This window comes from Juglans microcarpa x Juglans regia, chromosome 1D (genome assembly GCF_004785595.1).
Source record: "Juglans microcarpa x Juglans regia isolate MS1-56 chromosome 1D, Jm3101_v1.0, whole genome shotgun sequence".
In the NCBI taxonomy this organism is placed as follows: Eukaryota; Viridiplantae; Streptophyta; class Magnoliopsida; order Fagales; family Juglandaceae; genus Juglans; species Juglans microcarpa x Juglans regia.
In genome coordinates this window covers 45,485,758-45,501,085 of record NC_054594.1, presented here as the reverse complement: position 1 = coordinate 45,501,085, position 15,328 = coordinate 45,485,758, and the positions used below count along the sequence as shown (strand labels likewise).

Sequence of the window (15,328 nt, the reverse complement as noted above, 5' to 3'; positions counted from 1 at the left end):
ACTACAATATTGACGATCGCACGTCAATAATAGTTCTGGTTTTTTAATTTACGATCGACGGCCTCAATTTCCCAACAATTATGGAAGTCATCCTAACCTTAATTCACTACAAGCTAGCTCACACGATGCAACAGTTTCGTGACTACCTCAAAATATAACAATTCTATTTACAAATCGGTACTTATAACACACCCCTAAATCTTAACGCATTTGACATATAAATCGCTATGTATAATGCACAATTTTATTTTCAAATTGACTGCCACTCCTGCAATATTGTCAACGACATGGAGACTGGAGATTATGTTTCCTATACTCGCTTGCAAATAAAATGAGTTTAGTCGTTAATGTGCTATCGTTATGGACAAACCGTGGAGCTTGGAATAATTTCCAGAGAAAAATAAAGAATGATGATTTCATTGCCCATAAAAATCAATTTACACCACTGAAACGCAAGTGCTAGCTGGACATGCTGACCGATCCAGAAAATCGATCGAATGAATTTGACACCATCGTGCAGCAACAAGATTTTCCTTCTTTTTTTTTCGTTCTCACTACTTGTCATTTTCTTTTCCATTAAGCTACAGTTATGAATGCTCAATAAAGAAGCTAAAATAATGGATCACAACACCAACCCACCTTTACACAAAATTGGCGTGAATACCAGCTTATGGGATGACCCCTTGTGGAGCAAGAGAAAGATCCCCTCTTCTACCAAGCCTATATGCTCATTATGAGATCAAGTTTCTGCATCCTAGCTCACACTCGATCGCTAGCTAGATGCGAGTGGCATTAATTAATGGAAGCCCATTAATCTCAGAATCAATAATCTATCCGTAACCGACGCAATTCAGATCGAAAGGTGGGGCTCGAACTCAATGTCCTACGGGCAAGACTCCTTATGTCCTCTCGAGAGCAATCGCGTGAGATACGAACTAGCTCCCAGAGGGCACCTCCACTAATCATGTCCTTTGCATTTACTTCTGCAATTTAAAAATCCAGACTTTTAACGGAACAAGTCTCAAAGATATCTAAGTTGGTCGATACGAAAAGGAAAAAAAAAAAAGAGTCCAAGTACCATGCTGTGCCAAGTGGCAGAGTGCAAGCTCAATATGACGCCTGATTGGTGCAGCTTCATTATTAGCATTTTGTACAATCCATGGAAGCGCACCGTCTTCTATCAAAAGAGATCTGGCGCTATATATCCCTATAACAAGGCACTATGTCAATAGAATTACGCATGGTAGAAAGACTGATTTAAAAATAAATGGTTACCATGTCCATTTCATGTGGATGCAATGATCTATGCCAGATATCACACACCATTAAAGAAAAATAACGCTGCTACAAATCCAAAAGCTTGGCACGAACACAATTGTCAGAATTGACACTGCAGCGTAGAATTGCTTTTGCTTGAGTTAAAAATGAGCTCAAAAATCACACCCGTATACAAAAATTGAATCGTCACAAATTTTCAACCATATGAGTACTTATTATTGGTCAACCAACGAACAACCTAACAAATTCTACGACCACTAATTACTTAACATCAATCATCTTGAATATTTACCCAATTCCATTACCACCACTCATAGGTGAGGGGAAGAAAACTCCAGACGCATCACTGCTAAAGAACTAAACAATGGCTCGTGTTTTGAAACACCTACCTTGGGTAGATGCTCGGGACTCGCATTTTGCAAAGTTAGCAATTCCGCGTGCAACTTGAGATAGAACATCAGGATGTTCACATCTCACAATTCCTAGCAAGGCCTTAATACCGCCTTCAGTCTTCAGCTTCATCCGTAGCTTATCTACAGGTTGAGGGTTGATGGAAATAAAAAGGGGAAATCAAATTAGAAAACAAGCATGCTGGAACTTGTGAATACAAGAAACTTAAATAAGTGCAATACCAAAGAGTGGAAATATTATCTCCTATAAAAGCTTAATTACAGGGCAACAAGTATCTACAAGATCAACTTAACCCATCTCTGCTGATCTAAACAACTTTCAGCAAAGACAGTTCCAATATCAAAACTTATATTTTCCATCAAAAGATATCGAAACTGACAACAAAATTTTTATCTTCATCCACTACATTTTACCATTAGTAAGTAATTTAAAGAGAGAGAGAAATAGTGATGCAGAGAGAACACTATGCCAGGTATAAATATAGCAATTTATGTCATAGTGCCAAAAGTATCTCTTCCTTTAGTGCAAAGGTTCTACACTAGATATGCTTCCTGATTGAGGTAGCACACAAGAATTCTTTCCAATTTCGCAACAGATACTTCTCACAATCTAAATGGCCTAAATGGCAAAATTCCAGATAAAGGAGATAAACTGAAATTCAATATACCGTTGCCACATAGATTAGCAATAGCTCCAGCAACCATGCGTAAGGTTTGAGGATCCTCAGCATCAGCTGCTGTCATTGATAAAAGACTAATTCCCCCTTGAATCATTATAAGTTCTTGATTGGCTTCTGCTATGCCAGAAAGGAAGCAACATATAAAATTGATATTCCAAGATTAAAGGAAAAAAATTCCCAATCTACTTGTAATAAAACACAAAATAAAGAGCAGAGTTCCGGCCCTCTTTAACATATAGAGAAGGAGAAAAGTACCATTCATTGCAAGATTGGCAATTGCACCAGCTGCTACTCTTCGAACAGTTTCATCCTCAAAGCTTCTAAGAAGCATCAGCAAGGAAGAAAGACCCCCAGCTTCAACAATCTTTTTCTGGTTTGCCTCTGCTTTTCGCATGGGGAGCATAAGTCATAACAATAAACTATTCTTGGAAATTCTAGTGCAATGAAGTATGAGAAAAGTACAAGAGAAAATGCATAAAAATGAAAGTCAGATGATAAGATCACTCCAGTTGTCAAGTTATAGATAACTTATTATGGAGTCCTTAGACGATACCATATTTAGATGCATATATCATAATATACAATGGCTACAGTACTTATAAAATATGATAGATACAGTAGAGGTAATGCGTCATACAAGAAATACGAACTTGGCATACTTCATTACTCTCCAAGAACTAAAATTGCTCCAGATGTAACAAAACATGCAAGAATTGTTTCTCACTTCTCAGTCATAAAAAAACAGAGGTTGCAAATAGTAAACCAAATTTACAGGAAAAAATAAATAAATAAGAAGAAGATTAGCAAGTGCTCTGACGATATTTCAGCATATTACCCCTTTTTTACAATGGCAGTGATTAACAAAGTTTTCTCAATGAAAAGATACAAGGTTAGCATACCAGACTAGAACTGTGCCTACTTCATGGAAAAATAACTCAAAAGATAAACGGGCAAGCATTATTCTCTATTGAACCCCACCAAGAATTGTCTTTTCTTTTTTTTTTTTTTTGTTAATGTCACTGTAGAAAACCTATAACAATGCCCAACTCTAAAGTTTTCCATATGTGATTTATCAGTTCACCATTATAAGGAACCTTCAACTGAGATCAACACCATAAAGAAAATATCACAACGGATCATAGTTATTTCAACAAATCAAACTCAATCAGAAACATGACATTCGATCTAGATAATGCTAGTTAGACAACATAGAATAGACAGTACATGTACGCATATATCTGATAACACCATGAAAGAGCCCCAAATTAAAAAGTTGCCCCACCTTCAGCTGCTAGGTTGGCCACCACTTTTACAGCATGAATCCGTACGTTGGCATCATCTGACTCAAGTAGTGCCAAGATCTTTTGCAATCCAACTATCAAAATTCATTGGTAGACAAAAATATAAGAGAATACAAAGTTTTTATGCAAGGCCCAAATGAGATAAATTTAAAGTTCCTCTATTACCTTGCTCAAAGAGTGTTGCAATTGATGCCTTCTGTCCATTTCCAGAGTCTCTGTATTGGGGATGCCTAAATGGAGACATGGAAGAATCTAGACCGGCAAACCCATTTCCAGACCCACTTCTGTCAAGATACCTTTTCATCTACATACATGAAGCAAAAGAAAATAGAATTAATATTTTACCATTACATATGGACTATAGCAGACACTTTTTTTTTTTGCAAGAAGATCTTTATTTATAAGCATAAAGACGCAACCCCAAGTACACAGGTAGTATGCAAGAGAGATACCCAACTAGTCGAAGAAAATGATTCTAGAAAATCATGCAAACTAAGTCCAATAAAGTTTATAGATGCAGTACATAGGAGAAGATTATGGATATTGTACCATAGCAAACACTCAGGAGGGACAAGAATACTCCTACCATTATCGTTAATAATCTAATTTATTCACTCAGCTAAACAAGGGGGTTTCTAACACATATAGGTACTTTTTTTCTCTCAGAATTGTCATTAAGCAGATATCTGGGAAAACCTAATGAGCTCTTCCTGATATTCTACCTTCAATGTCTCAATTGTTATAAATCTTCAGGATTATATAAACCATGAATCCATTAATTTTTTATATGATGTGACAGTTAAAAGCACTATTAAGTTTTTATATGAGGAGGACAGTTAAAAGCAAAAAACATCATGGCAACATCAGCATATAAACTACAAGGATTATATAAATCAAGCCTAGCAGGTAGGCATAAATTCCATAATCAAATACCTGATCAGCTTCAAAAGTTAATTGCAACAACTGACTTCGTAGTATTATTATTTCTTCCTCAAGTTTCTTCTTCTGATGAGCCTCGTCCTCAAGAATTTTGCGAAGCTTCAAAACCTCTGGATCTCCACCTGCCTAGCACACCAAGAAAAACCCTTATAGACCACAACTTACACGCTTGGAAGTTGAAAAAAAATCTAGATGACGCTTTTACAAAAGAATTTTGAAATCTAGGCAAAGACTATACCCCTGACTGCATATCTTGTCCTTGTTGCCTTTTACAATTCTTTACCTCTTCTTCAGCCGCCTTTCTTAGTTTAATTTCCTTTTCAAGCAATTTTTTTATCTCAGCAGCAGAAAGCCCTGTCTCCTGCATAATAAACAAAATAAAAACATGGAATATGATCATTCTAAAATAAGTCATGCAGTAATATACCCATAATTAGAGACGAAATTGACCTGAGCTGATTTTACAGACCTTCCAATCCACATGAAAATGTACAATTTAAATGATTAGATGAAGCTAAACAAACTAATGGACCAGATACTCACCACAGCCCCACCACCAAAAAACCCAAAAAAGGGGGAAGCTAAAGGATATACTCTCAACAAAGATAAATACATCAGCATAAACTGTCACTTTTTGCTCCAACTTTGGACCAAAATTGCCTCGGTATGTCAAGTTGGTGTTGACAAATAACATCGTGCATGTCCATCGTCTCAAACAGCGAACTATGACCAACAATTGACACAAGAATCCTCTTCTAAGAAAACCACGACATAACAGCAAAAATGGTTCCAAAAGGGAGTACCTGCCCAATACATTTATCATCCACGAAGCCATCACAATCATGCTTTTGCTGATTCAACACCAACTTCTCCTCCAGCTGCTTGACTGATTCCATATAATCCATCTGGCATTTTAGCCTCTCCTTCTGATAAAAACAATGATACTGAAACTCATGGCCAACAAATCCAAATAGGAAAGGGAAAAAAAGGGAAAAATGACTTCAGGCTCTAGGTATCTATACAATCAAGAAAGAATGTGAATCCCCACCCCCCCCCCCCCTCCCCCCCCCAAAAAAAAAAAAAAACCTCAGCTGGACCAGCACTAGACATTCTTATTAGAATTAAAACCCATCCACCATTCATCATGATGCATAAATATTATAACATGGTTCATAATTTACTCACACCATATCTACATATATATTTTCAGAAAAATCAATTCAAGTTTATCACGGATAAAGAGTACCACTCAAATAAATAGTCCAGCAAACCTCTAATGCATCAGCAAAGCTCCTCTCGACTTCAGATATTCGGTTTTGTGCTTCTATATTTATTCTTTCAGCTTCATCCTCAAAAGCTTTCTGCTGCCTTTCGTTTTCTGCAATGAGCTTGTCCAGTTGAACTTCAAGCCTCCTAGACAGACTCTTGTAATCAAATTCCTCCTTTATTTTCAACATGTTCTCCACCTTCATAGCCTGTCATAGATGAAACATGCAATAATTATTCATTTAGTCGTTTAGTATGACCTCTCAACAAAGTTTCCATTTACATAAAAAATGAACACTAGGCATGGTTAAGATCTAAATGGAGTAAAAAGTCTCAAGAAAGATATGGAAAGACAAATTTCTAACATACCAGCAAAGTGCCTATCTTCTTTTTATTATCAGTAAATAAGAATTTTATTGAAAATAGGCGAAGCCAAGTACACGGGACATATACAAGAGCCACACCTATGCATGACTGTCTAAAGATACAAAGTGCCTATCTAAAATGATAATAGCATAAATACATGAATAGCTCTGTCTATGGTAAGTTACGACTTACGAATAGTATTGAATGCATCATACATGCTAGACAATTCAAAGCTAGATCTTTGAATTCCTTCAAAATATAAGAACTAACCCTTTGTCCAAATAGTATGGTACTTGCAGTCTCTCCTCGATGTCGTGGGGATGGGCCAATAGTCACGATTAATGATGTCCTCGCTGTGCCTGTGATACAATAACCAATGTCAAAACATACAACAAAATGATAAGCTTCAATTCTGAATCATGGCCAGTGCCTCCTATACTAATTTGACCATAAAATCCTAAGCACGTACTAACATTAATGTGAAAGGCATCACCTCCAAACGAATCTCTGAGCAACCTTGTAAGCTTTGAATCACGAATTGGAACATGAGCACTATTCTCTGCTAGAGCATTTATGCACTTCCCCAATGCACTAAGAGAGAGATTGATAGACTTTGCTTCCTCTAGCATATGACCCTCACTCCCTGAAGTAAAGGAAGAGAGATAATGTAACTATATAACTAATGAGCCTAATTTCATGAACAAAAACATTGGAACCAATATAAAGCAAATTCATCAAAATCCATATAAGGCCCTTAAATTGCAATTCACAGTGCATGAATCAGTATATAAACATTTGATGTCAATCCATTCTGGGTGGTAGACGGGCATTACTCACTGAAACAAATGCTGTACTAAAGATTTCATAATGACTGAAAGCAGCACAACAATTTCAAAAGTCATAAATTTGCATTGTAAATAGAATTCCTATCCGATTACTCATAAGAAACCTAGACCAGAATTAGAGACTGTATACATAAACCAAGTAAAAAACCAAAACACTTGGAACCTCACCATACAAACAAGTGGGAAATTGCCATACCAGTAATCTCTAAAACTTTGGATATGTTTGGTTAGGAAGATTTTGATGTGCTTTTATTGAGCTTTGTGAAAGTAGATAAGAAAATTTGAATAGAAGTGTTTTTAAAATATGTTTTGCATTGGGGTTTGTGGAAGTGAATAGGTAGAATTGAAAAGTTGTTTGAATATTTTTTTTGTAAAAGTTGCTTTGGTTTTTGTGTTTTTTATATTCATTGAAACCTAGGCAAATATTTGGATGAAAAACTGAAACAGAAAAAAGATGGAAAGATGTTTGGAGTGATGCTGAGTCTTTTTTCTGAAAAACGTTTGTAAAAAAAATGGCATAACCCAACACAGCCTTTGTTTCTTTAAAAGGAAATATGAAGAAATGAGTGTATAGGAAATGCCACACTTTTTGCAGGTTATTGTAGGAAAAAGGACAGGTCCTGACTAGAGAAGTCATTCTACAAGGACTTAATTCCCTCAGATCCCAGTTAGCAGATCGAGCTGGTGTAAAATGCTTAATTAAAAGACTTAATTTATTTTCTAGCAAGATTTCCATCTAAAACAAAAGGTTTCTAGAATAGCACTTTTCCTTGTTTCTTTGCAGTACATGTCGTTTTCCTGCACGTTTTACTGAACTCGCAATAATCCTCCATCTCAAGAGGCCCCTGCACAACTTATCTGACTCCTACAAGTCAAAAGTCCAAGTAACAGGTATAAGCCAGCCAGAGTCCCAGAGTCCAACTTGTGAAGCTTTTGTAGATATTGCTGTGGTCTTAATTGTAGGATGTCTGATTCCACAGCCAATGGCAAACAGGGTGCCGGCTGCTTGAGAAAAGTGGGAACCTGTTCTCTTCAAGTCATTAAGTTTTTTTAACAGATTCATCAAATAAGAGCAACTTCGGCACCATTTACCAGCATTAACATTTCAATCATTCCAAACAACTTGATAGCTAAGGAGCACCACCAGAACAGAAATATAAGCCACGGTACTATTCAAGGTATGTAAATGCAAAACCACCCAGCTGTATCCAAGGATGGAAGGATATCCCTAGTTGTGTATACCAGCAGCCTATTATTAAAACTGGGTGGTATACATACAAAAGCCATGCCCCATTTGGAGAAGCAGCTACAAATAAACTTAATATCAACAAATAAAAATGTAGAACTATGAAAGGTGTCATAAGTGGGATAAACACCTGACTTTTGAATTCGCTCTGACCCTGCCAGATCTACCACAACTAGCTTGCTTTTCCGAACAAGTGGCTTAAAAGGTTTGACCAAATGAGAGGAGTCACCATTTTCACTGGAAATTATTTCTTCTCTTGCTATGACAGACCTTCGAACATGTACCTGCACTAAGGAAGTCAAACACATCAAGACTTCTGTTAACTAATACAGAACAATGAAAGAATTTACCAGTTAGATATCATGAAATGTAGATGCAAGAGCGTAAAAATATATATAATTGATAATTGAAATTTACTTATTATAGACAGATGATTATTTTACCATCAGAATAGCATGACTACGAGAGGATTCAGTATTCAATTTTGTGTTGGCGGCAATTCTGTGAGTCTCTCCTATTCTTAGCAGCTCCACGAAACTCTGCTGATCCCTGATTTCAACAAGAGTTGCCCCAGGTACTGAAACATCACCAGTTTTTGGATCTTCCACAATAGGAATGTTATCATTTGATGGATCAAGCAGGTCTTGCAGAGTTTCCATGTAAAGCTACAAATTTTTGTTGAGAAAAAAAAAAAAATCAGCAATTTTGTAAACAGGACAAATTTAAAGAGTTTAATCTGAAAACAGATTTTTATGTTAACATCAATGCTGGATAAAATATAAGATTACGTTATGCAGGAATTTAACAAGAGAAACCTGCAAATATGAAACAGAGATAGAATCGGTCTCTGGAGAAATGTCTGCTAAAATATCCTCCATTGAACGAACCATGATTCCCCGATCGGATGTATCTTCCTCTCCCAGTCGTCCAAGAGTAAAAGTTTTCCCAGTACCAGTCTGACCGTAGGCCATCACAGTCCCATTGTAACCATCTAAAACACTCTACAAAAACCAACAGCACATTATCAGGTTACTGCACAAAATCTAAGATATGATAATAGGAACACATGGCAGAAGACTTAATTCATATAAACTAACATGAGGAAAGATAATGAGCTCTTGCTGTGCTGGTAATAAAACAATAAAAATAGAAGGTAAGGGGGACACAAATAATCTATAATGAACCCAAAAAGAGAAATAGCTTAAGGAAGTTCCTCTAATAATCAGGATATCTAACAAAAAATAACAAACCTCTACAACAGGCTTGGCAACAACTTCATAGACACGCTTCTGGGATGCAAATTCAGTGAGCACCTCATCAAATTCGTAAGTGTCTGAATCCCAATTGTTTTTCCGAAGTTTCAACCTTTTTAGCTGAGGTAGAGCAAATACCAGAATGATTATACACTACAAATAAGAAATAAATACTAGAAAGCTCAAAATTAAGAGAAATAGAAAACATGTGTCAAGGACAATATAAAAGTATAACTACTAAAGTCACATGTAAAATATTTGTAACTAGAATACTGGGAGCACCTCTGGCTGCAACTCCACACAATCAGCGAAATCTGAATCTGCAGCTAATTCTTCCACATTCTGTGGTCGCAGTCTTACAGCCACTCGAACTCTTCCAGGTACTATTAAAAAGAAAAAAAAAACAAACGTTTGGCATCATGAACTCCATCATCTTGCCATTCATGGGAGGTTGCTTACATGCATACATACATACATAAAACAATCGTGTATATATATAAAAATATATGAAACACATATATACATATATACATACATATATATATATATATAAGATTGTTTAATAGAGCATTACTTGGGAAATGGTTTTGGAGATACCACTTGGAAAGTAATGCCTTTTGGAAAAATGTTATTGATGTAAAATATGGTAGTTTGTGGGGAGGTTGGCGTTCTAAAGATACTAGTGGTGTGTATGGGGTGAGTTTGTGGAAGTTCATTAGAAAAGGATGGGGGTTTTTTTCAAATCATATTAGATTGAGGAGATGGGAAGAGGATACTTTTCTCGCATGACTTGTGGTGTGGGGATTCTTTACTTAAGGCTGGACTTTCCCTCTCTTTTCAGAATTGCAAGGGATCAAAATGCAGCTGTAGGAAAGTCTTTTTTTTATATAAAAGTAAAGTCTTTCTGTTGCATTGACAATAATATTCAGTGGAATGTTATCTTTATCAAGGATGTTAATGACTGGGAAGTGGATGATGTTAAGGCTTTTCTGGAAAGACTTTACAGTTCAAAGTTGATGCTAGGTAGGGAGGACAGCATGCTGTGGATTCCTGTAGGAAATTCTAAGTTCTCAGTCTCCTCTTTTTACAGAATATTAACCAGTCACAGGAGGTGTGAATTTCCCTGGAAAAACATATGGAAAGTGAAAGTTCCTTCCAAGGTTGCTTTTTTCTGTTGGGTGGTATCCTTGGGCAAAGTGTTGACAACTGAAAATCTTAGAAGGAGAGGTATGTACATTACTGATTGGTGTGTCATGTGCAAGAAGGATGGGGAATCTGTTAATAACTTAATCACCTCTTTCTTCATTGTGAAGTGGCCAGGTTCTTGTGGAATGAGGTTTTGAACCGGACTGGTTTACTTTGGGTAATGCCCAAGGAAGTGGTGGATTTATTGGTATGGTGGAAGGGATTGAAGGGTAGCAAGAATGCTGTTTATGTTTGGAAGATGATTCTTTCTTGTCTCATGCGGTGCATATGGTTTGAAAGGAATGAGAGATACTTCGAAGACAAAGAACGTTCATTGGGAGAACTTAGGAATTTTTTCTTTAGTACTTTGAGTTTGTGGGCTAAAGCTTTTGTAATGGAAGATAATTTCCAGAATCTGTAATAGTTTTCCTTTTGTTTTTGGAAAATAGTAAGTATTTCCTTTGTATACATCATGTGTACTTCGGCTTATGCCTATTTTTGGGGAATAAAATCTTTTATTACTTATAAAAAAATATATATATTTATTCATGTACACACATATATATTCGAACATTTCTCGCCTGTGCCAGGGGCTAAGAGCAACAAAAAGGAGCATGTGTAGGAGAGTTCAAAATTATTAACACGTCAAATCTTAAAAAACGAAGGGCGTGTTTGGATGTCTCCGTGAAATGAACTCTACAAATTGTAGCGCATATAAAAGCTCTAAAGCAACCACCTAGAATAGGAACATTAGGTAAAATGGGAGCCATTAACCACGATTTATGCTATAAGAAATTCCAGAAACCTTCAACAAGTCCGGCATCAATCTGTGTCATCGTTTCTCAAGATACTACTACTGAAAAACTTCAAGAGTTCAATAAAGTTCCTACGCCTACTATGGCATCAATCTGAAACGCTCAGACCAAAAAAAGTGCACAAACAGCACGCACAGTCTTCAAATCCCATTGATCAAAATCTAATAACCGTAGAAAATCTTCAAAATGAACTGATTAAAATATAAAAAACAGAATGAAATCGAACTTCAATACATATGAATGTATAAATTGGAAGTTAGGAATTGGATCTTTTTCGGAGAATGGAATGAAATTCACCTCCGTCGTTGGTGGAGAAAGAGGCGGGGCTACTGCGGCGAAGAGCGGATCCCGAAGAGTGAGAAGGAGTAAACCTGGATTTAAACGAGGAAGATTTGAGGTTCGCTGCTGGGAGTGGCCGATCCAGCTTCGTGCTACTACTTCCCCTGTGAGCGCCATTTCTATATCCACTCGAAGCCATAAAAAAAATAAATGGAACAAAAATATCAGTATACTCTCCAATGAAACTCAAACAGTTTGACTTCCATTCAAGTTAACAAATCCACAAATCAATCCAGGAAGAGAGGGAGAGTTTGACAGTGCGTCCGATAATGGATGTTTCGGTAGTTTCAAAGTAGAACCAGCTAGTTTCAAACATAGAAGACAGAAAATAAGGAAGTGCGGAAAGAAACAGGGAGAGAGGAGTCGCAGATCGGTAGGTCCCACTGATTACGAATACGTTGGGCCGGGGGAGTGAAATTACGAAGAGGTTATACTCATCATCTCATGCATCTCATATAGAATAATGAACTTTTTTTTCTTTTTTTTTTTTTTGTAGGCAGAATAATAAACTAATTATTTCTTCGGCTCATTATTCTACCAAATAATGAGTAGAATTTTTATTACCAAAATGACCTGATTGACCTTCTACGCAGTTACCCGGTACGCCACCGTCTGCGTTTGCCAGTTGTCACTGTTTATGAAGTGCTACTGCTAAGTCACGAGGCAAATAAATTTGGGTGGTGCTGAATGCACAGACCGATTGTTGTTTTTTTCTTTTTAAATGCTCTGTGTATTTTCTTTAATAAATAATATTTACAGTCAAATATATGAATGTCGCATAATTTTAAAAATAAATAAATATATATATAACTTATATTAAAAAATTAATTTTTAATAATAAATCATATTATATTTTAAAAAAATTGCGTGACACTTTTACCATCTATAATTATATGTAATATTAATCTTTTTTAAAAAACTAAACACATAAATATTTAAAAAAAACATTGATGCTTACACTTTTATCGATGTACTTGACAAATGAATTAGAGAAAAACTTTAGGGTCAAAATAATTTTCACATAAGTCAATAAAAAAAGTCATATAATCACTTTAAAAAAATTAGAGATGAGCCTGCAAACAAATGATCTTCCTCTCCTTCTTTCTTCCCAAAACTTCACGGCCCCAACTCGGCAAGGAATGAAAGCAAGGATTATGGGCATGGCAGTGAAATACGTGGCCTTGAAGGAAGTAGAAGACCTTGGAGTTAACTGGAGGCATCAGGACCATAACTCCAGCACAGGCGTGCCATAGCTGAGAATCCAAGCATTTCTCTACCTTCATTCTTAGAATGCGAATTTTGAGAGTTAAAAATCAGCGATGAAACAAAACAGTCTCTTTTATGATTATTATACTAGAGCTTTTTTCAAGGAAATAAAGGCTTTTACTCCACAACGCTTGAAGGAGCTCCGGTCTATAACTTAGTAAATGTTGTGAGCAAAAAAAAAAAAAAAAAAAGGTTAAGCATGCATAAGAAGTGAACCACTTCATTAAATTCACATTGTTGGGTGAGGGCTTATGGTTCTATGAAAATAAAAGTCCACTTTTTCACCTTCTTTTTCGAGCATTAAAATCAAAGATAAACGGCCGGTGACTCTTTACAGAGACTCAAAAACTTTATGGAAGAGAGACCCTTTTTGCACTTTTTGAAGCCCCAAATTAGCTAAAAAGTAGATGTTAAGTGCAGTCTCTCTCAAAAGGAAAAGAGCCTCTATTGAAGTTTGGGATGGTTCACAAATGGAGCTTTATTGCACATTATGTCTTGATGAGAGATATTTCTTCTTCTCCGATCAATCAAAGAAACCAGTCCAACTGTGAGGTGTTCGCTGCAGTAGTTTTGGGAAGAAATAAGGAAAGGGAGAGCATTTGTTCTGTGCATGTAAGCTTATATCTGATTTTTCTAAGATGCCTACGTGGCTATTTCTTATTGGCCTGTGTGAAAAAAATTTTGACTTCCAGTCCCAAGTTTTTCCCAATGATATGCAAGTGAGGCATACTAGTCTAAAAAAAGTGAGATTTTATTTATATTTTAATTTTTTATTAAAGGAAGTGCACGATGCACATCTTAAGACTATATAAATCGGTAAAACAGCCCATATATATGAGAAATATTATTTTAAAGCTCCCACACTACATGTCATCCATATGTCATAATTTAATTTGTATTATTTAAATTTTTAATATTATCTTTTAAATTAAATTCTGCCATTAACGATATGTGATATATAGGTCTTAGAATAGAGTTGGTCTTAGAATATATATAACATGGACACCTTAGAATTCAATTTTGGAAATAACTCAACTAACGCTTATAAAAAAATGAAAATAACTCTCAAGGCCTGGGTCTCTAATGGAACAACTGGTTTTTTCTTCCCTGATTAAATAATTAGTGTTGATCGATTCTCTTTTAAAAGACGAAATTGTCTCAAGAGGTTTTTTTTTTTTTTTTTTCCTCAACGACGAGTATACAAATTATACGATTGAAAATGTTAGATTTTATTTTTACAATTCTTCTACATGTAGCGGTCGTGGGTAACCGTGTTGCAACTGGTTGAGCCGATTTAATTAAAAAAATGACGAAAATAGAAATAAAAAACAAGATAAGAAATACTCAGACGCAAAGCTCTCTTCGTCTTCGTGGGTGTCTTCGTGCATGGAGCTTAAGCTTCTCTTCGTCTTCGTACCAGTGAGCCAAGATTCGTCTTTGTAATTGACAACTTCGTGGAGCTTGTCGTCAGTGGGTTCTTCCGCATTTAAGCCACAAAAAACCAAAGAACAGATATGTGCATAATCAATCTGCTGCACTTCCTCTCTCTTGTTAGGGTAAAAATTTCAATTACTTCTGATGTTTGGATTTGTTCATTAACGTTGGTAGGTTGCTTCATTGTTGTGAATATAATTGATCTGAGTTTTCTGGGAGTTCGGGCAGTCGTTATTTAAGAGGATGATGATAAAAATTAATTACAAAATTTATGAACTCGCTTGGGGGTGAAGTTTTTTAAATTTGTGATTTATTTAACTTAATAGGTATTAATTAGAGTGATTATATTGTTCAATTTTCAGGTGAACCATGAAAACTTCAATGAAGATATCATACAGGTTCGGGTATTCCAAGAAGAAAGGCCAAGAAGAAAGTTATGTCCGTTGTAGTTGGAACTTTGTAATATATAATTCGCAAGTTGCATATTTGAATATAATGTATTAGAACCTGCAGATTTGAATATAATGTACAGGTTTTAGTTTTTTTGTAGTTTACTTTCTCAAATAATTTCACTGCCAGATTTGGGAAGGCATAGTAATGACAAAATTAATATGCAAGTTTGATAGGACATGGTTTTGAACTTTGTCCACAAGTTGCTGACAAAAATAATATACAAGTTCGACCGCAGACATTTTCATAGTTTAG

The 15,328-nt window shown here is 35.8% G+C and overlaps 1 protein-coding gene across 1 annotated transcript; it reads right to left on the bottom strand.

Moving 5' to 3' along the window:
* Positions 1–401: 401 nt before the first annotated feature.
* LOC121262908 (kinesin-like protein KIN-UB) lies at positions 402–12,248 on the bottom strand. The gene is made up of 19 exons (XM_041165604.1): positions 11,882–12,248; positions 9,867–9,967; positions 9,582–9,704; positions 9,147–9,332; positions 8,775–8,996; positions 8,462–8,615; positions 6,734–6,883; positions 6,511–6,599; positions 5,880–6,083; positions 5,412–5,534; positions 4,847–4,969; positions 4,603–4,734; positions 3,835–3,973; positions 3,651–3,743; positions 2,624–2,749; positions 2,357–2,482; positions 1,668–1,811; positions 1,079–1,207; positions 402–983 (listed from the first exon to the last, which is right to left on the bottom strand). The coding sequence occupies exons 1-19, from the start codon at positions 12,060–12,062 to the stop codon at positions 823–825; spliced, it is 2,706 nt and encodes a 901-aa protein (XP_041021538.1). The 5' UTR covers positions 12,063–12,248; the 3' UTR covers positions 402–822.
* Positions 12,249–15,328: the final 3,080 nt, after the last annotated feature.